This window comes from Chiloscyllium plagiosum, chromosome 2, assembly GCF_004010195.1.
Source record: "Chiloscyllium plagiosum isolate BGI_BamShark_2017 chromosome 2, ASM401019v2, whole genome shotgun sequence".
Classification (NCBI taxonomy): domain Eukaryota; kingdom Metazoa; phylum Chordata; class Chondrichthyes; order Orectolobiformes; family Hemiscylliidae; genus Chiloscyllium; species Chiloscyllium plagiosum.
In genome coordinates, this window is record NC_057711.1 from 70,692,104 (window position 1) to 70,716,323 (window position 24,220).

The window sequence follows — 24,220 nt, forward strand, 5'->3', positions numbered from 1 at the left end:
TGAATCAGTTTCCTGGTCTTGTAGCTGATGGTTTCTCCGCACTTGAGTTGATGGCTGTCCAGCACTTTCGAGATTTCCACTCCATTGAAATGAACTCTTTGGAGATTATGATGATGATATCGATGGAAGTTCATCAATCTGTTTAAGTCTTAAGGCAGCTCAATATTGAAGTTTTTTTTCCATATTCAGCTTCTTCTCATGGCATTTGATAGTTATTGAGGAGGAGATCAGCCAGTGGTCTGTCTAGCACTTGTCTGCACTGGTCATTACTTTGGTAACGAGGACATCCTTTTGGTCCTGGGATTGAACAGTGTCATAGTTGAACACGTGCCTTGATCATGGATATCTCCAAAAAGTCTTGGATTTGTCTTTTTGGCGCAATAGTGTGTTGACCAGTTAGTGTTCTGCATATTTGGTAAGTAGGTGATTTTGGTGTTGCCATTCCCAACTCTTTCCTTTCCGGGTTGAACATCCTTCCCAGCCTTGGCATTGAAACACCCAAGGATGATGATTTTATCTTCCTTAGCAATGTTGCTGAGTATGGTGGCCAAGGCGGAGTAGAAACCTTTTTTTTTAAAGCGTCATTTGTGGCAACAAGAGTTGGAGCATTGGCACTCATGATTGTTGCCTGCTGATTCTTGACATGTTGTTAATGGAGAGTCATGAAGCAATTGTTGATGCCAACAGGGAACTCTGAGTTGGTGAACAAGTTTGTTCTAGATAGCAAATCTAATTCCATAAGTCCTGGGTTGTTCCTCAGGATTTCCACTCCAGAAGAATATGTAACCACCATTGTCTTCCCTCAGCTGCCCTTCGCTTGCTCTTGGGAATTGCTGTCCTTCAGGAGACTCAATGTTCAAGTGCCTGAACTCATCGGCCAGTTCTTCATTCCGAAGGATTGTTTTGCTCATTATCTGTGAGGATTTGTATGTACAATGTTTCGAGATTGAGTTTCCGAATGGTTTTCAGACGGCAGGTAGATGAGGCCACTGGATGCAGTTTTCTAGCCAGGTTGGTGATGAAACAGGCTATATTTAGGACACTTTTTCTAGCCCCTTCCCATACGAGGTGAGCAGAGTGAATCCTGATTAGGGCTGCTCAGACATGAGGAAACTTGTTGAAACGCTGTCCGGTACTCATTCCAAAAACGGAATGACCAAGTCAAACTCCATCACCTATGTGCTGGTCTGCAGCAAGGGACTTCCCAATCTCTCAAATTTATACCCATCACTTCTCATCTATTGTTGCAAGACTTGTATTGTGTCTGTGGGGGTGTTGAAATCATCTCGGTAGATACCATTTATGTGACATCTTATAATGTGGGAATGCTATTGCACATCAGCAGACACATGGACCGTGACAAAAGGTAGATCCAGTTCCTATGACAACTGGGGATCCTCCTTCCACTGCAGATGTCATTCGCTATCACAGCTATTGAGATCAGATGAACATCTTCCACCTGGATTGCCAATGAGGACATGATTTGGACTGTGCTTTGTCTGGTTCTTCCCCTCTAATCTTATCATCATGGGTTGCCCTGCTGGGAGTTCAGAACTCCTGACGACATCACTGTTGGGATCAGTGGAATACTCAAGCTTGTCCACTACAGCAAGGTGGCAGTCCACCAGGAAAAAAGTTCAGTGGTATGACTACTCAGCCTGCTGTTAAAAGCTCAGTTATATTGTATTGAACGTAGTGTAACTTCTGATGTTTCCCACAATGATTTGCAAATAAATATGGGGAAGTCCTTGCCAATCGTTTCACTGGTTGCCAGTTTGTGAGTTGTGGGTTTCCACAGTGCAGCATGATTGGAGAAAAAAATAACTTCAGGATTTCTGTTTTAATCTGTGCTTGTGCTGAACTTTGAAGATGCAGTCAGATTTAGAGTAATATTAATGAACTCCAGCCGCTCACTATCAAAAGTGCCACAAATTCTGGGCCATTCTTAATTTTAGGAATTAAATTTGATTTTTTTTAACTTTCGGCTGGCTCAATAATTTTTATGTATGGATCTCTGCTGAAATAATCCTAAACACTTGACATTATAAGTTACTTAATGATATTTAGTGGCTGTATTCTTGGATAGGTTAATGCAGCAACCACTCCAAACTGACATATGCTCTGTAAACTAAATCAATTAAGTCATGCTTGTATTTGATAGGACCTTGATTTTGGTGTTTTTTTTAAACATTTATTTGTGGCATTGTGGGCATCTTAATATCTATTGACGATTTCTTTATATTCTTACCATTTTTACTTATATTGCTACCATGTCTGCTTTTTCAGCTTGCTTGGCAATGCAGTTTTACCATTGCATGCTAGGTAGTTAACTGGTTTGTCTTTTTGCATTTTGTTTTCTCTCCCTGTTATCATTGGGAGCAGATTGAGTTTAACCCTTGCCTTTCATATTTGCATGCCATGTATTAGTAATAAGTCACTACTGACTTCATAATATCAAGACAGTCCTTGCACTGTGTATATTTTTTAATGGCATTGCATTTTGGTACAACAAACAAAGATACAGCTTATACAATTAATGGTAGGGCTTTGGGTAGTATTGTAGAACAGGATGGACCTAGGGGATTCAGATATGCAATTCTTTGAAGTTTGCATCACATATAGACAGAGTGGTTAAAAAGGCTAGGAGAAAGTGAGGACTGCAGATGCTGGAGATCAGAGTAAAGATGTGTTGTTGGAAAAGCACAGCAGGTCAGGCAGTATCCGAGGAGCAGAAGAATCGACATTTCAAGCATCAGCCCTTCATCAGGAATCCTGATGAAGGGCTTATGCCCAAAATGTCGATTTTTCTGCTCCTCTGATCTGTTGTGCTTTTCCAGCTACACACTTGTGACTGTGGTTAGATAGGCATTTGGCACATTTGCCTTCATTGCTCAGTCCTTTGAATATAGGAGTTGGGAAGTCATGTTGAGGTTGTACAGGACATTGGTGAGGCCTCTTCTGGAATTCTGCATTCAGTTCTGGGAGCCCAATTATAGGAAGGATATTAAGCTAGAGAGGGTTCAGAAGAGATTTGCCAGGATATTGCGAGGTATGAAGGTTTGATTTATAAAGAGAGGCTGGGTGGGTTGGGTCTTTTTTTAAGTCAAGATTAGAGTGGCGCTGGAAAAGCACAGCAGGTCAGGCAGCATCCGAGGAACAGGGCGAATCAACGTTTTGGGCAAAAGCCCTTCATCAGGAATTCCTGATGAAAGACTTTTGCCCGAAACGTCGATATTTCCTGCTCCTCGGATGCTGCCTGACCTGCTGTGCTTTTCCAGCGCCATTCTAATCTTGATTTTTAAAAAAGACCCAACCTACCCAGCCTCTCTTTATAAATCAAACCTTCATACCTCGCAATATTCTCGCAGTCTAATCTTGACTGATCTCCACCATCTGCAGTACCCACTTCCGCCTAGTGGGTGTTTTTTAAGTGGAGTGTCAAGAGTTTGAGAGGCGACGTCATTGAAATTTATAAAATATTGAGGGGTTGTGCTAGAGTCAGTGGTAAGCATCTTTTCCCTTGGCTGGAGGATTTCAAGACTAGGGGACACATTTTTAAGGTGAGAGAAGAGAGGTTTAAAAAAGATATGTGGGGCATTTATTTTTATGCAGAGGGTGGTTCATAAGTGGAGTGAACTTCCTGAAGAAGTGTTAGATGTGAGTACAATTTAAAAGACATTTGGATAAGTACATGAATAGGAAAGGTTTGGTGGTATAGGGGCCAGGAGCAGGCAGGTGGGACGAGTTCAGTTTGGGATTATGTTCGGCATGGATTGGTTGGATGGAAGGGTCTGTTTCTGTACTGTATGACTCTATGGCAATGCAAGCAGTTCTACATTGTCAAATATATTGCCTATCTGTGTTGAAAGGAATTGATAGCTGCAATTTGAATTCTACAATTGCAAACTGGGGTCTTTGAGTCTAACAACATTGATTCTGTCATTTCCAGTATGAAATTTTTTATCTTTTTCAAATTTGACTTTCATACTATCAATGTAAATTCATAATTACTGATAACGTCAGTACCACAAAAAGTCTGAATATTACATAAACAAACAATGAACATTTAAAAGCTGTGTTTAGGTTTGTCACTTACTTCATCCGTGATGGTCAATTTGCCATAACATGTCTGGAATCCTGTTGATGGGTTTCGAGCCTGGAAGGGCATAGTTAATATGCTTTACCGTAATTAAGTGCACAATTCCTTACCACCTAGTGGAATTTCCGAGTGCAGGATTGATGTGTCTTGACAAATGTAAAATATCTCGTGAGTCATTATTTTCAGTTCTTTACCAACCAGTCCTCTTTACACCCACACAACCTACTTTGATTTAATACTACTGATAAGATTTCCTCTGAAAGTACCTGTTACATTTCAGTGAATTCTAATTATGCCTCTTCAGCCATGACAGGTAATTTACCTGTCACTTCCTTTTGATATGTTGAGTGTCAGTTGTCGACGGGATAGTAATATAATGAATTTTGGTATCTGAAGGTCTGAAAGGGTTTGTATTATGAAAAGGCACATATATTGTTTAAATCCATTGAGCAACCACTGAAGAATGTTATACAGTAAGAGTGTTATAGCTTAATAACCTATACAGTAAAATTGCAGATGCTGAGAAGTTAGATATCACAAAGTTTATATAGCCTTTTAAAGAGTTGGGGAGGTCGCTCAATGAAGCCCAATTCTGTTTTGTTTTATTCACCAGTGAGATATGAGCATTGCAGTCTGGGCCAGCATTTATTGCCTGTCCTTAGTTGCTGTTGAGAAGATGGTGGTGAGCTGTAGGTAGATCCACAATGTTGTTAGGGGGTTGTTCCAGGATTTTGATCAAACACTGAAGGAACAGTGATATATATTTCCAGCTCAAGATGGTGAGTAACTTGGAGGGGAACTTGCAGATCGTGGTGTTCCTGTGTATCTGCTGCCTTCATCCTTCCGGTGGTAGTGGTTGTGAGTTTGGAAGGTGCTGTCAAATTCTAATTGGATGTCTGTGATAACTTCCCTAAGTCTTGAAGTGTCACCAGCTGTAAAAACTAGTTTTAATGAGAACTAATATTAGGATTTGACCAATCAGTCAAATGACTAGGATTTTAAGTACAGGTATTATAATAAAAAAATGAGATTATTAAAAATCGTTATGAGTTCCCAGTGCGTGAATGTTAGTATTACACTAGTTATGCATCATTCTTAACTTGTCTGATTTTAATTTTTGTGGAGTTTTTTTGTAAAGCTTTAAGTGTTTTAAGTTTGTTTTAATCTTCCCACAGCATGGTTTTTAATGAGTTGTTGGGATTTTTTTTCCTTCCTGTTCCATGCATGCTTTATAAAATATAAAATCTGCAGTCAGCAGACCACAGGGGAGCTTGGGACACTCAGCAGACCAATCCCCATCACTTGAGAGCTCACCTGGCAGCTGACAGACATGGTGGTTCTGTACAGGTATTTCCTGCTTCTTCTGCTTCTTTCCCTCTCCTTCTGCATGTTTGTATGACGAGGAATGTTGCATCCTTCTATACTTGCACCAAAAGATTTTTCTGTAAATATCTGTTTATTTGTACGTAGCATGTATAATGTTGATGCCTTTCAAAAAGCCCTAATAACCTTACTTGCTTCGTCCTGGCATTTAAAAATCAAGTTAGAAAATGGACCTTTGTTCAACCAGTCTAAAAAGCTTTTTAACCCTGTTTCTGTAAAGGTCATAACAGCAGTGTTAATTTGTCTGTTTAAATTTATGTGAAGATATGTGTCTCTGAAATAATCACACATCAGGGTGTTTAGAGATGTTTACAGTCTCTTTTAACCAATGTAACCTGCTCAAATGTACCGCACCAGATATTATTAATTTGGCATTGATTTGTTTTTATAATACTATGGAAAGAGAATTTAATTTTGAATGTTATTAAACTAGATGAATTGGAGGATTCAATGATGTAGTTAGGTTCAGTTCTAATTATCCAGTTGACAACTATCATTTTGCACATATGCTATAGACCAGTGCTTCCTACTGTTTAACCAATTATAATCCTATTTCAACACCCAAGACTTCATGTGACCCTGCAATGAAAACTTGGGGTATCGAGAAACCTGCTGAGTGAGATTTGGAGATGAGCTTCAGACAGTTTGTGCAATCACTTTATACAACAATCTCAAGTATAATTTGAGATATTGTAAAATCTAAATTGTAAATTGGACTTGTGCATAATTAGCACTTAAAAGTTATCTTTTTATATTTATCAATGATTCCTAGCTACATAAAATGTACATTTCGATTTCTGTGTGTACAGGACATTTAACATGCATTCCCACAAATTTTCATCAATCAAGATTTTATGCAAGTGAGCTCGGTAGAATTTGTTATATCAATTCAGTCTGGAGTCAGTGTTTTTCCTTATCTCCCATACAAAGTATTATGGCTCATTGAATTTTTAATGAGTATATGGCTGTATGTCCAAATCTCAAAGTGAGACTAAATTGCACAGATTTACAGAAGGGTAACAAGTTTGTTGCATTTATCTTAATAAGCAGGGTAGGGTTTATGTTGCTTTGGCATTGACCACTAGTTGGAGGAGTTGGAAAGAAAAAGACAAACTTTTCATAATTTTTTTTAAAGCAGTTGGGCCTCAGAACTGTCAGAAATCAATCCAAGCTCCGTAGCAGTCATTGTTGCCTCAGAGCTCAAAATAGGAGAAAGTGAGGACTGCAGATGCTGGAGATCAGAGCTGAAAATGTGTTGCTGGAAAAGCGCAGCAGGTCAGGCAGCATCCAAGGAGCAGGAGAATCGACGTTTCGGGCATAAGCCCTTCTTCAGGCTGAAGAAGGGCTCATGCCCGAAACGTCGATTCTCCTGCTCCTTGGATGCTGCCTGACCTGCTGCGCTTTTCCAGCAACACATTTTCAGCTCAGAGCACAAAATCCCAAATGTCTTGCAACCTGACTGATGATTGGGCCTCAGATTTTGGAAAGCCATGCTTTTGACAGAATTCAAGATGTCAGAAATAAAGCAGAGGTTGCATGGTGCAAAATATTTAACTGTGATCTGAAATAGAATGGAAAGGTATCTCCTCATGCTGGATGACTTCAAGAAGTTGAGATGCCATACCTATTGTGAAGGCCATGAACTGGCACATAACAAGGAGTTGCCACCCTAAGCTCATATAGAAACAAAGTGCAGGCTATGGGGCAAAGACAGGAGAATGGAACTGTCATGTTTCTCGTTTGGAGAGCCAATGCAGATATGATGGGATGAATGCCCTCCTTCTGTATCACTTCTGTAACACTTCTATGATTCTGTGATCATGTTGATTATATGGTAGCAATATCAGAAACAGAAAGAAAACTTGGAATTTTCCGAAATCTTACCTCTCCACATTGCCATGCACTTGTCTAAATTTTCAGTAACAGTCTCCCTTTTCACACTTCTGTTGAAACCTCCCTGTATAAACCTGTCATCTAATTTACTGTCCTGTCTGGGAGACATTTGTGACCCTTTTGCTTGGAGCATTCAATTCCAGAGCTGAGAAATTATGATTGTGTGGAGAGAATAAAGCTCAGACCAGATGAGATAATCTTCTTAATTAAACAGTATCTAGAAAATTAAATTGTGGTCAACTCTATCTGTGACATGGCAACTCCAGGAAAGTTAAACTGTCCCGGTTGGCTTCGTTCACAGGAAGTGTGTACAGCTGCAGCTCTTAATGGATTGCTTGGATCAACTGAAGCATTCAATGGACACAATTAGGAACATGCCCAGGAGGCCGAAAGGGTCATAGACAACAGGAGTTTCAGGGAGCTGGCCTCACCCAATGTTGATACAGATAAAGGAGTGATGGTTGCAAGTAGCTGTCAGTCAGTGCACGATTCTCCTGTGGCAGTCCTCCTCTCAAACAGGTATACCATTTTAAGTACTGTTCGGAGGACCGCCTACCAGGAGATAACAATGGCAGTGTCCAGAATAGTGGTATGGCAACTGGCTCTGTTGTACACCAGTGTAGTTCAAAGTGCAGGCAAGCAGTGGTAATCAGGTATTCCATAATTAGAGCACAGACAGGTGTTTCTGCAGCCATAAATGAGACTCCAGGCTGATGGGTGGCCTCACTGGTGCCAGTGTCAAGGATGCCTCCGAACATGCTCAGGACATACTGAATGGAGAGGATGAATAGCCAGAGGTTGAGTTTCACATTGGTACCAATGACAGAGGAAGGAAGAGTGATTAGGTCCTGCAAGAAGAGTTCAGGGAACTGGACTGTAAGTTGAATGGCAGGACCTCCAGGGTTGTAATCTTTGGATTACTCGCTGTGCCATGTGGTCGTGAGGCAAGGAAGAGGAAGATAATACAGCTTAACATGAGGTTAAAGAGCTGGTGCAGGAGGGAGGGTTTCAGACTTTTGGGTCATTAGGATAAGATTACAAAACAATCTTGATCGATTGGGTGAATGGGCTGAGGAGTGGCAGATGGAGTTTAATTTAGATAAATGTGAGGTATTGCATTTTGGGAAAGCAAACAAGGGCAGGACTCCCCAACCCTATTACTTTACATTTCCCCTGACTAATGCAAATAACCTATACATTCCTGAACACTATGGACAATTTAGCATAGCCAATTCACCTAACCTGCATATCTTTGGACTGTGGGAGGAAACCGGAACACCTGGAGGAAACTCGAGCAGACACGGGAGGATGTGCAAACTCCACACAGACAATTGTCTGAGGCCGGAATCGAGCCCGGGTCCTTGGCGCTGTGAGGCAGCAGTGCTAACCACTGAGTCACTGTGCCACTAGTATTGTAGAATAGAGAGATATATGGTAGTTCACGTACATACTTCTTTGAAGTTTCCTTCACATATAAATAGGGTGTTTAAAAAGGTGTTTAGCACGCTTGCCTTCATTTCTCAGACCTTTTGAGTATAAGAGTTGGGATACCATGTTAAGGTTGTATAGAACGTTGGTAAGGCCTCTTCTGGAGTACTGTGTGCAGTTCTGGTTGCCCTGCTAAATGAAGGATATTATTAAATTGGAGATGGTTTAGAAAAGATTTACCAGAATGTTGGCAGGAATGGAGGGTATGAGTTATAAGCAAAGATTGGATAGGTTGGGCCTTTTTCACTGGAATTTAGACGATTGAGGGGTGATCTTATAGAGATTTATAAAATCCATGAGCAAATAAATAAAGTGAATAGCAAAGTTCTTTTCCCCAGAATGCGGGAGTTCAATATTAGGGGGCATATTTTGAAGGCGAGAGGAGAAAGTTTTGAAAAGGACATGAGGGGGCGATGCTTTTACACATGGGGTCATTCATTTGTAAAATAAACCACCAGAGAAACTGATGGATGCAGGTACAGTTACAAGATTTAAAAGACATTTGGTTTAGTACATGAATAGGAAAGGATATTGGCCAAATGCAGGCAACTGTGACTAGGTTAGTTTGGGAACATGGTCGGTGTGGACTTGTTGAACCGAAGGGTCTGTTTCCATGCTGTTTATGTCTATGACTCTGTCTCTTTCAAGGCAGTTGGGACCTGACCAAAAAGGATGGGTTGTATCTAAACTGGAGGGGCATCAACATCCTGGTGGGAAGATTTACGAATGTCACTCAGGTGGATTTAAACTAATAAGGCAGGAGAATGGGAGCCAAAACAGCAGGTCAGAATGTAGGCAGAAGCTATAGGTTAATAGAATAATAGGCAGGGCCAGTACAATGACATGCGAGGGAATTAATCATAAAAAATCAAAATATGATTTGCAAGTTGGAGTAAATGATAGAGATGAGGCTCCGTGTAATCAGGGATTAGTAAACAAGGACGCAGATCGTGGAAAGCACAGTGCACAGGTAAATATTAAAAGTAAAAGATAAATCTAGTATTTATTTAAAAACCTTCTCCATAAATGTGTACAATATTTGGAATAAAGTTGATGAGCTGACAGCACAAATAGAAACAAATGGGTACAACTTGGTGAGGATTACTGAAACATGGTTACAGAAGGATCAAGATTGGGAGGAAAATGCCTGAGTTCACTCAGTATTTTGAAAGGATAGACAAAATGAGCAGGAGGTGGAGTTGCTTCATTAATTAAGGATGACATCAAAGCTGTATTAAGAAATTATGTTGACACAAGAGGTCAAAATGTTGAATCGGTCTGGGTGGAAATAAAAAACAAGTGAAGAAAGCCATTGGTAGGAGTAATGTACAGGCCTCGCACAATACTTCCGAAGTCGGGCATAGAATAAACCAAGAAATAATGAGGGCTTGTGAGAAGGTCACAATGATAATTATGGGTGATTTTAACATATATATTGATTTGGATTTGTCAACTTGGCAAAGGTAGCCTCGAGGAAAGGTTCATAGAGTTATAAGGGACTGTTTCACAGAGGAACATGTCGTGAAGCCAACCAGAGAACTGGCTTTTTTAGATTTGGTGTTATGTAATGAGGAAAGATTGATAAATAGTTTAATAGTTAGAGTTTCAAATTCAGATTGAAACAGTGAAGACAGAGTTTGTATGCAAGAGTTTTAATGTTGGGGAAAGGTATTAATCCGGCCTGAGGAAGGCGTTGGCCCGAGTGGACTGGGCAAAAATATTAAAGAGCAGAACAGTTGAAGATCAATGGTAAGTGCTTAGGGAGATACTAAATATCTCTCAATTAAAGTATCCATGCTTAAAAGCGAAGTCAAGGATGACATAAAGGCAAAAACTAGGGCATGTCATACTGCAAAAGTTTTGGCATTCTGGAAAATTGGGAGAGCTTTTAACATCAAAGGATACTAGAAACAAATTAAAGGATTAACTATGAAAGGAAATGAGCAGACAACATAAGCCCTGATATTCAAAAGCTTCTATAAGTATTTAAAAGGAAGAGAATAGTGAAAGTAAATGTTGGCCCTTTAGAGGACAAACATGGCGAGGTAATAATGGGGAATTCAGAAATGGCAAAGGCACTAAAACAACACCAGGTTATAGTCCAACAGGTTTAATTGGTTTAATCTACCACTTGATGAAGGAGCGTTGCTCCGAAAGCTAGTGTGCTTCCAATTAAACCTGTTGGACTTTAACCTGGTGTTGTGTGATTTTTAACTTTGTACACCCCAGTCCAACACCGGCATCTCTAAATCATGACTAATCCAATATTTTGACTCTCTCTTCACAGTGGAAGATAATGATTTCTTCCCAAAAACTGCAACTGCTACAAATGAACTTGATGAATTACTATAACTCGGGAGAAGGTATTAAGTATACAGAGATTAAAGGCAGATAACTAGGGATTAAAGGCAGATAAGTCCCTGGGATCTGATGGCCTGAACCCAAGGTTATTAAAGGAAGTGGCAGCTGAGATTTTGGATGCATTTGTTATGATGGTCCAAAATTCCCTGGATTCTGGAAAGGAGCCATTGGACTGAAAACATGTTAATGTGACACCCTTGCTCAAAAAGGGGAGAGGCAAAAAGTAGGAAACTGTAGACCAGTTAGTTTGACCTCTGTAGTGAGGAGTCAGTCATAAAGGAAGAGCTAACTGAACATTTAGGAAAAAAAAGGTCAATTCACTACTGCCAGGATGGTTTCATGAAGGGCAAGTCATGCTTGACAAACTTGCTGGAGTTCTTTGTGAATGTAACCAGTAAGATGAATACTGGGGATCTGGTGGATGTGGTATATATGGACTTCCAGAAGGCATTTGACAAGATGCTGCATAAAAGATTGATCCAAAAGGTTAGATCCCAGAGTATTAAGGGTAGAGCATTGGTTTGGATGGAACATTGGTTGACTAACAGAAAACAGAGGGTCAGATAAATGGGCCCTTCTCTGGGTGGCAAATTGTAACTAGTGGGGCGCCTGTGTGTTCAGTTCTCAGACCTCAACAATTTATGATGTATATAAATAATCTGCAAATGGACAGAATGTAACATAGCAAAATTTAAGGATGATACTAAAATAGGTGAGAAAGTAGGCTGTGATGAGATAAAGTTTACAGATGGATGTTGATAGGCTAGGACAATGGCCCAGAATCTGGCAGATGGAGTTTAATGTAGATAAGTGCAAGGTTATCCATTTTGGCCAAAAAATAAAAGGGCAATTTATCATTTAAATGGGAAGCAGATTCAAAGCACATCAGTTCAAGGGGATCTGGCCAACTTTGTACATGATTTGCAAAAAGTGAGTATGCAGGTGCAGCATATACAGAAATAAGAAAGGCAAATGGAATCTTGGCATTTGTTGCAAAAGGACTGGATTATAAAAATAAAAAAAACTATTGTTACAATGACATAAGGTGTTGGTGAAATCAGATGTAGAGTATTGTGTCCAGTTTTAGTTTCCTTACTTGAGGAATGATGTGGTGACACTGGAGAAGGTTCACCAGGTTGATTCCAGGGATGAAAGGGCTATCATGACGGTTGAATAGCATGGGCTTGTACTTGTTGGAGTTCAGAAGAATGCGGATGGAGCATTTGATTGAAGTATTTCAAATGCTAAAGGGGATTGATTAGGTGGATGTTGAGCAGGTGTTCCCCTTTATGGGACAGTCTAGGAAAAGATGTCATAGATCTAGAACGAGAGGAGGTAGGTTCAAATCTGAGATGAGGAGAAACTACTTCTCTGAGGGTTGTGAATGTGTGGAACTCCCTGCCTCAGGATGCAGTGGAGGCAAAATCAATTAACAGATTCAAGAAAGAAAGGAATATGTTTCTGATGAAAGGCAGGAGAAAGGAATATGGGAACAGGCAGGAAAGTGGAGTTGAGACTATGAAAAGATCAGCCATGATCATGTTAAATGGTGGAGGATGCTCAAAGGACTGAATTGCCTACACCCACACCTAATTCCAATGTTCCTGTGTGATTTTCTTGTTACAGCTTTGACAGGATGAATGAGGAGAAACTGTTTTCACTGGAATGATTGTCATTAACTACAGGACCCAGATTTAGGGCAATTAGCAAGGATTAGAGGGAAGATGAAGAGCATTTTATTTTTATATATATTAAATGTGTATGTTAAGGTGTGTAATGCAATGCAATGCTATGTACATATGTATTAGCATGTGTACATATATCTATCATGACAGACTTGATAGTTACAGCTATCTATAATTACATACACAATAATTAAAATGTTTGTACTTCAGTTATCTAATATATTTTACCACACTAGTTTGCATACTAATGATATGTATGGGTAGAAAATAATTGTTATTGCCTCAGCACTTAAACTTCTGATCCACTGTGTCCAATATTAATTCCCAGGTGCATGTGATGTTGCTGGATAATTTCTTCTGAGCTGGTGTTGAATGTCACTGGAGCATGAATGTTAGTGGAATGATTAATGAATGCATGTATGTCCTTCATATTGCATCTGTTAGGTATGGAGTGTCAAAACAACAGTGGCAATATAAAATTGCTTTACTTTCTTCCCTGTTCACTACCATTTTTATGTTATTGCATCAGAGAAATGTGAAGGGTGGGCATCCGTTGCTTTAAAATGTAATGCTGTTGACTGTTTAGCTGTGGAAGATATTATTTCCTGTGTGATCTGTAGATTTTTAATATATCCCATTGCTTACCATGGTGAAATACTGAGTTTACCCTTGAATATTAGCAAATTTAAATGCCAGTTAATGCAAGTTTTAATGGTTCAATATCTGTTCCTTTTGTAAAGGCTGGTTAATCCACTTGAATTAATTCATCAACAATTACAACTTACCTTCAATAGGTATCTCTATCATAAAAAGGATGTTATTTTATAGTGCCAGAAATAAATATGAAACCGAACCAAAGGAAATAAGTAAAAGGTTGAGCACACATTTGATAGAAGAGGTGGACTCTTAAAAGTGTCACCTTGTACGAAGAGAGAAAAGTGGCGTGATGAAGGGACTTCAAGCAGGTAATTCCAGATTTTGGATCCTGGCATGGCTGTCAATTATGGGTGATGTTTGGTGGGAATATGACACTAGGTCTATGGGATGTGGTTGTAGGCTGGAGGAGGTTACGTAAGTTAAGATGGCTGAGGCCAAGAAGAAATATTAAAGGTAATGGTGAAAAATGGATGCCTGAAGCTTTGGGGAACTTGTAACCATGCCTTCCGCTGTCTGGGTCCTCCCTTACTATTTCCCTTTCCTCATTTTATCTCCTTTCTTGGCTCAGCCTTAACTTTTTTTTTGATGATTTTGATTGTAAATGACACTCTTTTCAATGAATCATGATTGAAATACAGACTACACAATGTCTCTTAGCTTGCCAGTGGTCTTTAGTGATTTCCCCTGTGATGTGCCCTTTTCCACTAAATTCCGATGGAAATATTTTTCATGGTTTTTCAGAAAAATAGAGGAATAAATAAGATAAGGTTGTGTGCTGTGATGAATTTACCAGTGCAAGGGACAAGGTTTTAAGTTAAAAACTGATAAATCGCTATTGATTACCGCTTAAGACGACAATTACTCTAGCACTTATCTTTGTAAAGGCTGTTTTAATTCTATTGCCAATCAAATTAAATTCTGACTGCATTGCCTGTGATTAGAAAATATCACTGTCTTCATTTGTTGCTTCTTTCTTTCTTTACCCTGGTAACTGGATCTTCCTCAGTAGGAGTGAGAATGAAGCTCACAAGCATATCCATATTCCGATAGAACAAAACCTTTTTGTGTGTTGAAAGTTTACTTCTGTGCTAATTATTTCACATCGAATATTTCAATTAGAGTCATGGAGATATACAGCACAGAAACAGACCCTTCGGGTCCATGCTGACTAGATATCCTAAATAAATGTAGTCGCATTTGCCAGCATTTGGCCCATAACCCTTTAAACCCTTCCTATTCATATACCCACTCAAATGTATTTTAAATGTTGTAATTGTACTATCCTCCACCACTTCCTCTGGCAACTCATTCCAAAGACGCACCACCCTCTGCGTGAAAACGTTGCTCTATAGGTCCCTTTTAAATCTTTCCCCTCTCACCTTAAACCTATGCCCTCCAGCTTTAGATTCTCCCACCCTGGGGAAAAGACCTTGTCTATTTACCCCATCTGTGCACTTCATGATTGAATAAACCTTCATAAGATCACCTCTCAGCCTCCGACTGTCCAGAGAAAATAGCTCCAGTCTATTCAGTCTCTCTTTACAGTTCAAACCCTCCAACCCTGGCAAATCTTTTGCAAATCTTTTCTGAACCCTTTCAACTTTCACAACATCCTTCTTATAGCATTGAGACCAGAATTGCATGCAGTATTCTAATAGTGGCCTAACCAATGTCCTGTTCTTCCACAAAGTTACAGAACTGTATATTTAATGATTTAATTTTGACAAGACAGTCTTTTTCTATTTGATTGTATATGATGTCCTTCAGATTTTTTTTGTTATTGTTTTGGAATAGACAATTTTCCATTTCAAGGTCGAAAGAAGGTTCCCTTTATAGGCCCCCTACATGATTTTTAACCCAGTCCCAGTGTTATGAGAATGTTCAATTTTATTTTTGATTCTGGTCACCATATTCTCCATTCAAGTGTTCTTGATTTGTGACCATGCTTCTTGGAGGTGACGTTGAATTTGACCAAACTTGCATTCAGGTTTCATTGATATATTTACAGGTGAGATGAATCTGCATTTGTCGCCTTCATGTGGGATTTTATGTTGAGGTATTGGATAGAGGAAGTCGTATGGAGAGTTTAGAATTATTCTTCTATGTTCCCTTACTCCAAAATAGAAACTAACTAAATAGCAACAAACTGTTGCTTGCCATCTCAGTCGACACTTGCTGTTTTGTTGCTGTTCTTCCCTACTTTACATTTTGGAATTTATTTTATTCACTCATGGGAGGTGGGTGTCTCTGACTAGGCTGGCATTTACTGTCCATCCTAGAGGCAGTTAAGCGTCAACCACATTGCTGTGGGTTTGGAGTCACATGTAAACTAGACTAGGCAAGGATGACAGATTTCCTTCCCTAAAGGACATTAGTAAATCAGATGGACAATTGACAGTGGTTTTGTGATCATCATTAGACCATCAATTCCGGATGCCTTATTGAATTCAAGTTCTACCATCTGCCATGGTGGGATTTGAAACAGGTGCCCAGAATGTTACAAAAACAAATTGCTGGAAAAGCTCACCAGATCTGGCAGTATTTGTGAAGAGACATCAAAGTTAATGTTTCCGGCCTGGTGACCCTTCCTCAGAACTTCTGGTTAATCCGAAATGTGAACTTTGATTTCTCTTCACCAATGCTGCCAGTAACTTCTGTTTTTATTTCTGATTCGCAGCATTCACAGTTCTTTTGGTGCTCCCCAGAACATTATCTGGGTCTCTGGATTAATAGTCTAATGAAGATATGACTAAGCCATTGCTTCTCCTTGAGAGGAATTTGGAAATCAACACTTTTTACCTTCTCAAGGATGATTAGGAACAGTTAACACCAACCGGTTCCATACCAAATAACTGTCAAGAAGAGGCTAATTTGATATAAATTGTTCAGTTCCATAAAAGAAATGATAGAGCTTTTTTGTCACAGAAGGAAGCTAGCAGACACTTAGGAATTGTGTTATCGGATAAAAGGGTTCACAGGAGTTTTACAGTCTGTGTACTACTTCTAAAATGTAGTTCTCATCTGACAAGAAACTCGGCAACCAGTTCACATTCAAGATTCCATAAGTATAAACAGATTGTTAGACCATTATTGCTTCTGGGGTTGTTTGAGTGATACATATTTGCTCGGATTGTCACCCACAACAATTACATTGCCTTTGGTACAAGCCCAATTGATTTCTTGTTTCATGCTCTATCCAATGGTATCGCTACTATTAGTGGCCTACAAGCAACTTCCACCAGTGTTTTCTCAACCTTTCTCTTCCTCATCTCCATCCTTACTAATTCAACTATGTGATTTTCTGAGCCAAGGTAGTTTCTTACTGCTGTCTGTGTGTCATCATTAATTATCAGGATTACCTCTCATTTTGTACTGTCTCTCTATTTGAAATATTGTGTATCTTTGAGCATTTATTTCCTAACCTTGGTCGTCTTGTAACCATGTCTCTGAAATAGTGATGAGATGAGATTTTGGAAGTAAAGCTGAATATATCCCTGATGTTAAGCTTGCAAGCGCTTTGAACTTCTTGCTATCTTCTACTTTCTCTTCTTGCAGTAATTTAAATATGTTTTATGTTGAAGTTTATAGAAGATAATTTGATGTCTAGTTACATCAAAACAGATTTCTAACTTGAAAGCTGAGCATTTTTATGGTCACTTGCTCCCATAATGGCTTGGGGGTTTTTTTGTAGAACTTTTTATACACATAATTGCTTACTGAAGTTTGAACATCTATTCTATTTTATAAAGGTAATTGGGAGTAGTTGACTTACTTAATAATAAATTAGCAGAGAAGAGTACTTTGTCTTTCCTCCTCTACGTTCCCTTACATGTCTGATAAAACAATGTAAATAAATTGTATGTTTAGGGTGGGAGGGCACTGTGCATTGTACAAGATTACATGTATAAATAAGACCTTTGTGTTAGCTTGACAGAGAATGGAATTTCACTTCGGATAACTAATGGAAAGGTTATGATACATTACAATACTTTTAACTTCAAGTAATCACGAATGGTTAATATGGTGCTAAGAATTTGGGCAATTTACACTATCTTTGACACTATTTAAAGTAACTAAGTTTAAAGCCATTGTGATTGTAGTGGCCTGGTCTTTCCTTTGAATGACTTTAGACAAATTTTGATTTGAGGAGCTGTCAGATATAAACCTGTTTATTCTTTTATTAAGATGTTTTTATTTAATATGACTTTCAATAAATGTGAATTTAACAGCTTAAATGCAAATTCTGACAACTAAGATGGCATTTATTGAAAATCAGTGCTGGAAAGATAAAATCCTAATGGTTAACATTCTTGTTTTCTTGGGCTTTTTAGTTTTCAATTCTTGCAGTGTTGCTGTACGATGCTGACAAGTTTAAAATCCCTTCCAACTCAATTTTGGACTATTAAAAGATTTTGCTTTTAAAAAAAAATGGACCACTTGATTTCCATTCAGTCAGGCAATGAAGATTTCGACTTTGTCATAACAGGATCAGTCTCCAGCGACATAACAAACGGGAAGTGACTGGTTAAGCACGTTCATCAACAGCCTTGAGAGAAGCATACAGTTGTGTAGATGTTAGAGTAATTACCTTACCTTTTATACCAAAAGGTGGTGGTCCTCTTTGTTTAAAATCAGTTGTGCTACTAAATCTTAAGTAGGTTCAATATTCTTGTTCCTCTTACTGGCGGAGCAGATGAATTAAGAAAGTGAAGAGAAGAACAAAGTTGACACCAAATTAAAAATCAGCAATTGCAGTTTATTTTTAAAATATTGTGTTTTAAGAGATATATTACTTGTCAGGTATTAACTCCAAGAAAAGTCACTATATTCCGACTGGATCAAAGGACTTCTCTCTTGACAGACACAACTGATGGTGAGCTTAACCTGAGGATCACCATGCCTCCCGAGAGAGGAAAGGTTGAGAAGGAGAGTCCTTCATGGTAACCTCAGCCGGTACAGGAATTGAACCCACGTTGCTGGCATCAACTCTGCTTCGCAAACCAGCCGTCCAACTAATTGACCATCCAGATATTAACTATTATTAGATACTAACTGTTGGCACTTGGAAGTGAAGCTTAAAATGCAGCTCATTTTAGAAAAATGTTCGATTAAATAACTGTATAATTTTCATAATTCCAGGTGCTTTTACTTGCTTTTCAGGTGGTTAGTTCAACGAATGGAGAACTGAATACAGATGACCCCACAGCTGGACACTCCAATGCTCCAATCACAGCCCCAGCGGAAGTGGAAGTTATGGATGAAACAAAGTATGTGCACCTTCATGTCATGTATTTTGCTGTGTTTTCTTGAACTACAGTTGCTAAAGGATTATTTTTGTAAATTGAAATGTTCCATCAAAAGAATCCAATAATGTTGCCGTCTCTTTTCTGATATTTCTGTAATATCTTCCAGTCCTTGAAGATGTAGTTTGACAATAGATAGCAAACCCATTTATGTGGAACTTAAAAACAAGGGTAATTTTCAATTGTCTTCTAGGCCCATTATACTACAACAAAAGCAAAATACTGCGGATGCTGGAAATCTGAAATAAAAACAGAAAATGCTGGAAATACTCAGCAGGTCAGGCAGGATCTGTGGAGAGAGAAACAAAGTTAACGTTTCAGGTCGATGACCTTTCGTCAGAACTGGAAGAAGTTAGCGATGTAACAGCTTTTAAATCATGTACAGAGGCGGGGAGGAACAGGGGAGGAAAGAACAAAAGGGAAGGTCTGTGATAGGGTGGAAGGTAGGACTGATTTAAATGTCAAAAAGGCGTAAAAGGAGATTAAAATGGGTATAAAAAGAAAAAAAAGATGGATAGCCAAATTATAAATGACAAAATTAGAATCATTACCAGGATCTGCTCTCTTTTTCAAAAAATGTTTAAAAAATTAACTGATTATAATCTGAAGTTATTACAATTACTGTTAACTCTGGAAGCGCCTAATGAAAACAATGAGGCGCAGTTCCTCAAGACTCTCAATGAGCTTCACTAGGTCAATGTGGGAGTTCAAGGACATTTTAGTCATAGTGAGAATTAGACAGAATATAAAAATGGCAAGTGACTTGATGCTCAAAGTCACGCTTGTGGAATGAACACAGATGTTCAAAAGCAGTGCTCAATCTGCATTTGATTTCTGCAATGTGGAGGAGACGCCATTGTAAGAAGCAAATGCAATGTACTGAATTGAAAGAGGTGCAAGTTAGTCAGCTGGACAGAGAATTTGAAGTCCTGGACAGTGGGGAAGAAGGAAGTGAAAGGGTAAATGTTACATCTGTACTTGCACTGGAAGCTGTCGGTGAAACATGGGGTGGGAAGAGTGTACCAGGGTGTCAGAGGGGAAGTGGTCCTTCTCAAATGCTGAAAGAGGAGTGAAAGCAGTTTGGTGATGGCATCACACTGCAGTTGGCAGAAATGGCAGAAGATGATTTGTTGAATGTGATGGTTGATGAGGTAGAGGGTGAAGAGAGGGAAGCTGTATTGTGATTGAAGAGCGGGGAAGATGTGAGTACAGACGTTTGGGAAATGAGGTCAAAGGTCAGTTATGGTGGAGGAGAGTTCTCAGTTGAGGAAATAGGAAAACACAACAAAAGCACTGATCAAAGATGGTATAATTGGAACAGATGTGGCAGAGATGAAGGAACTGGGAGAATAAAATAGAGTCCTTTCAAAAAGCAGTGCAGAAGGAAATATCATTCACGTTAGTGGGGATTTACTTTACTGTCAATCCTGGTTGACAGCCTTGTCCTGGAAATGGAGAAGTTGGGGAAGGGATGGCCCTTGTGTAGATGATGAAAAGATGGGTTTGGAAGCGCACTTCTTGAAATTTTCAGTTTGAGGTAAGAGCAGGAAGCAGCCCCAGTGGAGCCATCAATGTATCTGGGGGGAGAAAAGATGAGGGAGGGAATTATAATAGCGTGTTTCTCTTAATACGTGAAAGGCAAATATAGCTTGCACCCATACAGATTCTGATTAGTTTACATCTACAGGAAACGAGTGGCTGATGGAAGAATTTTATTATGGATTGCATCATGTGGGCTGCTGTTTTGGTAATAGATTGTAACACTGCCTGCATGGATTGCTTCGTCAAATGATGAGACAAACTATAAAATTGACAGAAGCCCCTAAATGTGTTTTGATTGATAGAATATTAACATTTAGAATTATATTTTAACTGCACAGAATAATGTGAAATGAGCTGTGTCACTCCAGTCCATGTTGCCTTTAGAAAGGTGTCTGATGCACAACATTGCCTTAGAAAGCAGGAGGGTCCTTTGATATTGTTTTTTAGGGCGTTGTTTTAAGTATTTCCCAGCTTGTGAACCAAAGCACAGAAGTGTTGCCTGGATGTAATTTCAGTTTATTTGGCTCATGAACCTCAAATTCAAATTATTTGAATCTATGGTCTGACCAATAAGTGGAACTGAATTCCTCATTTACAAATGAGAAGCATTTGAAGACAAATGCCAAATTATTTTCCATATTAAAAATGGGCTTTAAGAATTGTTCTTGCTTAACTGTAATTTTGCTTTACAAATATAGAATTCCTTTGCTGTCTGTTGTGTGCTGCTTATGTAGATCTAAAGCTTGACGAAGAAAGCTATTAGGTTTACATTTGTGACAGCAGTTTTCTCACTATGGGCTCTGGTTTTGATTCCGTTTTGTTTCTATTTGTTTCTTCCCTTTTTGTATAGCTGCCAGAAAGTGTTGAACATGTGGTGAGTGGTTTCAGTCTGCAGGCAGACAGGAATAGGTTCAGCTAACGAGAGCTGCCCGGTCTGTTCCCTAAAAATGCCAAGTTCCATGGCAATAATAATACATTGATTGGACATAAATTTACCTATTGCTTTCATAATAACAATCTTTGGAATTCTGGTCAAATTGATCAGAACTTTATATACCTTGGAAATGCTTTTGCACAACAAATTTGGGAGCATAATGACCTTTGACATCTTGTTGTTGAACTATTCTGCTTGCTTTTTCACTCTTCTGCCATGAATTTTGATTTAGGCTTAAGTGTATTCTCTACAGTGGTGTAATGTTGAGTTTGCTTATTGTGAACTTGTGCTTATTATGAATTTGTGCTTTCCCTCTACGGCTTCATCCTAGAGTCTCCAACTCTTTCATGCTCAGAGAAGATGCTAATTATATTGGTTTAAATGATGAAAAGATTTGGCACCTAAAGTTAAGAGAGTTGGGAGCTCTTGAATTTGAGGTCTTGTGCACTGATACTAGTTTCTCTGCTTTCCTATGACCTGCTAGTTTTTGGTACCCTGCACCCCACTAATTGTGAGCTTATTTTTAATGACCATTGATCAGTATTCTATTTCTTTTAGACTAATGAAGCATTTTGGGCAATAAACCAAGCATGGCGTGTTGCATTGAACTTTTTTTTAATGCAAAGATTTAAGATTTTGGTCACTTAAAATTTTTATTTTAAAATGCAAAAACTTGATTGTGGCCAGGCTATAATAAATTCCATAGATTCACTGGTTGTAATATTTATAATGAAACCTCATGGGTAGTGAATGGTAGATTGACTTATTCATCTGATTATCTTTTATCAAATATTACTAAATACAAAATATTGTAATCACCTCTTTACCACTTTGTACCTTAGTGGCTTCATCCAGTTTTGCACCCACCACTACTGGCTCATTCTCTCTGACGAACTCTTCATTCCTCTGAATCTGCAGTCTTATGCAAATCATTGGCAATCAGCGCCTTCAGCTATCTGAGCCCTAGACACTGTAATTCCCTTCATAAATCTCCGTCTTTTCAACCTTTTACTCCTTCTTGATAACCCCGCCCTAAAACCTACCTATTCGACAACTCTTTTGATCGCAACTCTTAATATCTCTTTACTTAGTGTTGTCTATTTTTTTTTGTTTGATTACACCTCTAGAAAAATACATAGCTTTGTAAGCTTGTTCAAGAATTCTAATTGAAGAGTAAAATATTAAGCAATCGACTATATATTTTGATAAACAATTCAGATTAGTGAATTAATGGGTTATATTGCAATTTTTTGAGAGTTTCAACCTGGCATATTCCCAATCTAGGTAGGAATTTAGATTCCACTACTAAATGTGTACCATGAATGTTCCACAAGAATATTAATATCGAAGAACACAACTTTTTCTCATTTTCTTTCACCTACTGGTAGCATAACTTACTACCAAATGAAGGAAGACACAGATCATATGCTTTGATTCTATACTTGAAAAAGCTTCTTAAGTGTGTTTTTTTCGCTTCCCATGTCAGCCTTTGTCCTTTCTGAATGTGATTGCTTATAGTTGTACCAAATTATGATTAAGTTTGTGCAATCGAAATAGGAACTAAGCCAACTTACTGGTAAAGTATGTTTTCAGAAGAAAGGGGACTCTCATCTTAACAATCTTGATTTAACCTCTAAACCTCAAGATAGAGTCAGGAGGTCTTAGTGCATTGTCTATTGCTATTGCTAAAAGCCCAAACATTAATCATAGAATACTAAAACATTTCTAAATTGTTTTTGTTTTCTGAATTTAAAAAAAAAGCAGTTGCTTCTGAAACATCCTTTTGCCAAAGTGATTGGCATTTTTTTAATCAACCTAAATCAAATTGAGAATAAATGATAGGCTTCACTCTTTGCTTCCCCAACTTATCCCATACTTTCCAGAGGCCAACAAAAATAGCGAATGCCTGTCCACTTTCACATATCACTCCACCAACATACTTTACACAGCCATAATTGAGAAAAGATTCTGGAGATTTTAGAATTCTCAAAATGTTCAAGTGAGTCATCATTGATTTCACTTGCTCATATTTCCAGTACTTTGCCTAATTCCTCCACATTTACACAGCATGCAAATAATTTCTGTAATTCCACCATTTACATAATTACCCTTACTGGACCATAGGGCTGCTCTCTCATTAAGGGCACCACGACTAAGGTGAAGGGAAAGTTGAGGATGAGACTCCTTCATGGTGACCTCAGCCAGTTCAGGAATTGAATCTATACTGTTGGCATCACTCTGCACCATAAGTCAGCTGTCCAGCCAGGTACACATGTCAAAATGGTTATCAGAAGTATATCTATGTTTATGATGTATATTCCATCTAAAACTGGTCACATTTTAGAGATTGATTTAAATGGAACTGCAGGTAATTCTCTTCCTGTAGAAGTATTCATTATACGTGAACAAAATAACTGTTCTGACAAATTGTGACCCTAAAACTCCATGCCAGATTTCAGTTGTAAATCTGCTAGAATTGTAACAAACCTGGCTTGGACCTGGATTCTACTTGGAGATATTCAGCTGCAGTGATATATCTCCATGAACCCAGTGGCATTGGAATCACTTTGTCGCTCTAGCTTAGACTTCTGAAGAGGAAGATTTCTACATTTTATTGCAATATTTAACAGCCTTCCTTATTTCAAATGATATAGTTATTTCTGACAGAGTGAGAAATGTGAGCTGTCACATTCCAGGCTTCAATGTTTTCAATATCTGTGTGACTGATTTTTAAATTCCCTCTTGGTCTAAAATTGATTTTGTAGATTAATCATATACTGTATAGTAATTCTTGAACATCTATTTCCTTGTGGTTGTGAAGCTAAATGATTAGGAAAATATGGAAAAATGTCAGAACATTTGTGCTTTTAATAGA

The 24,220-nt window shown here is 38.6% G+C and overlaps 1 protein-coding gene across 5 annotated transcripts in view; it reads left to right on the forward strand.

Annotated features, from left to right (window-relative positions):
* The window catches only part of LOC122560750 (casein kinase I), a 174,105-nt gene that overhangs the window by 139,085 nt on the left and 10,800 nt on the right, over positions 1 to 24,220 (forward strand). For 2 of the 5 annotated variants that reach the window (XM_043711783.1, XM_043711811.1), the window contains 3 exons: positions 5,351 to 5,446; positions 18,727 to 18,833; positions 21,262 to 21,285. In XM_043711783.1, coding sequence (XP_043567718.1) covers positions 5,351 to 5,446; positions 18,727 to 18,833; positions 21,262 to 21,285 — 227 coding nt within the window. The remainder of the gene's footprint in view (positions 1 to 5,350; positions 5,447 to 18,726; positions 18,834 to 21,261; positions 21,286 to 24,220) is intronic. The other 3 variants (XM_043711802.1, XM_043711820.1, XM_043711793.1) reach the window with 2 other exon arrangements.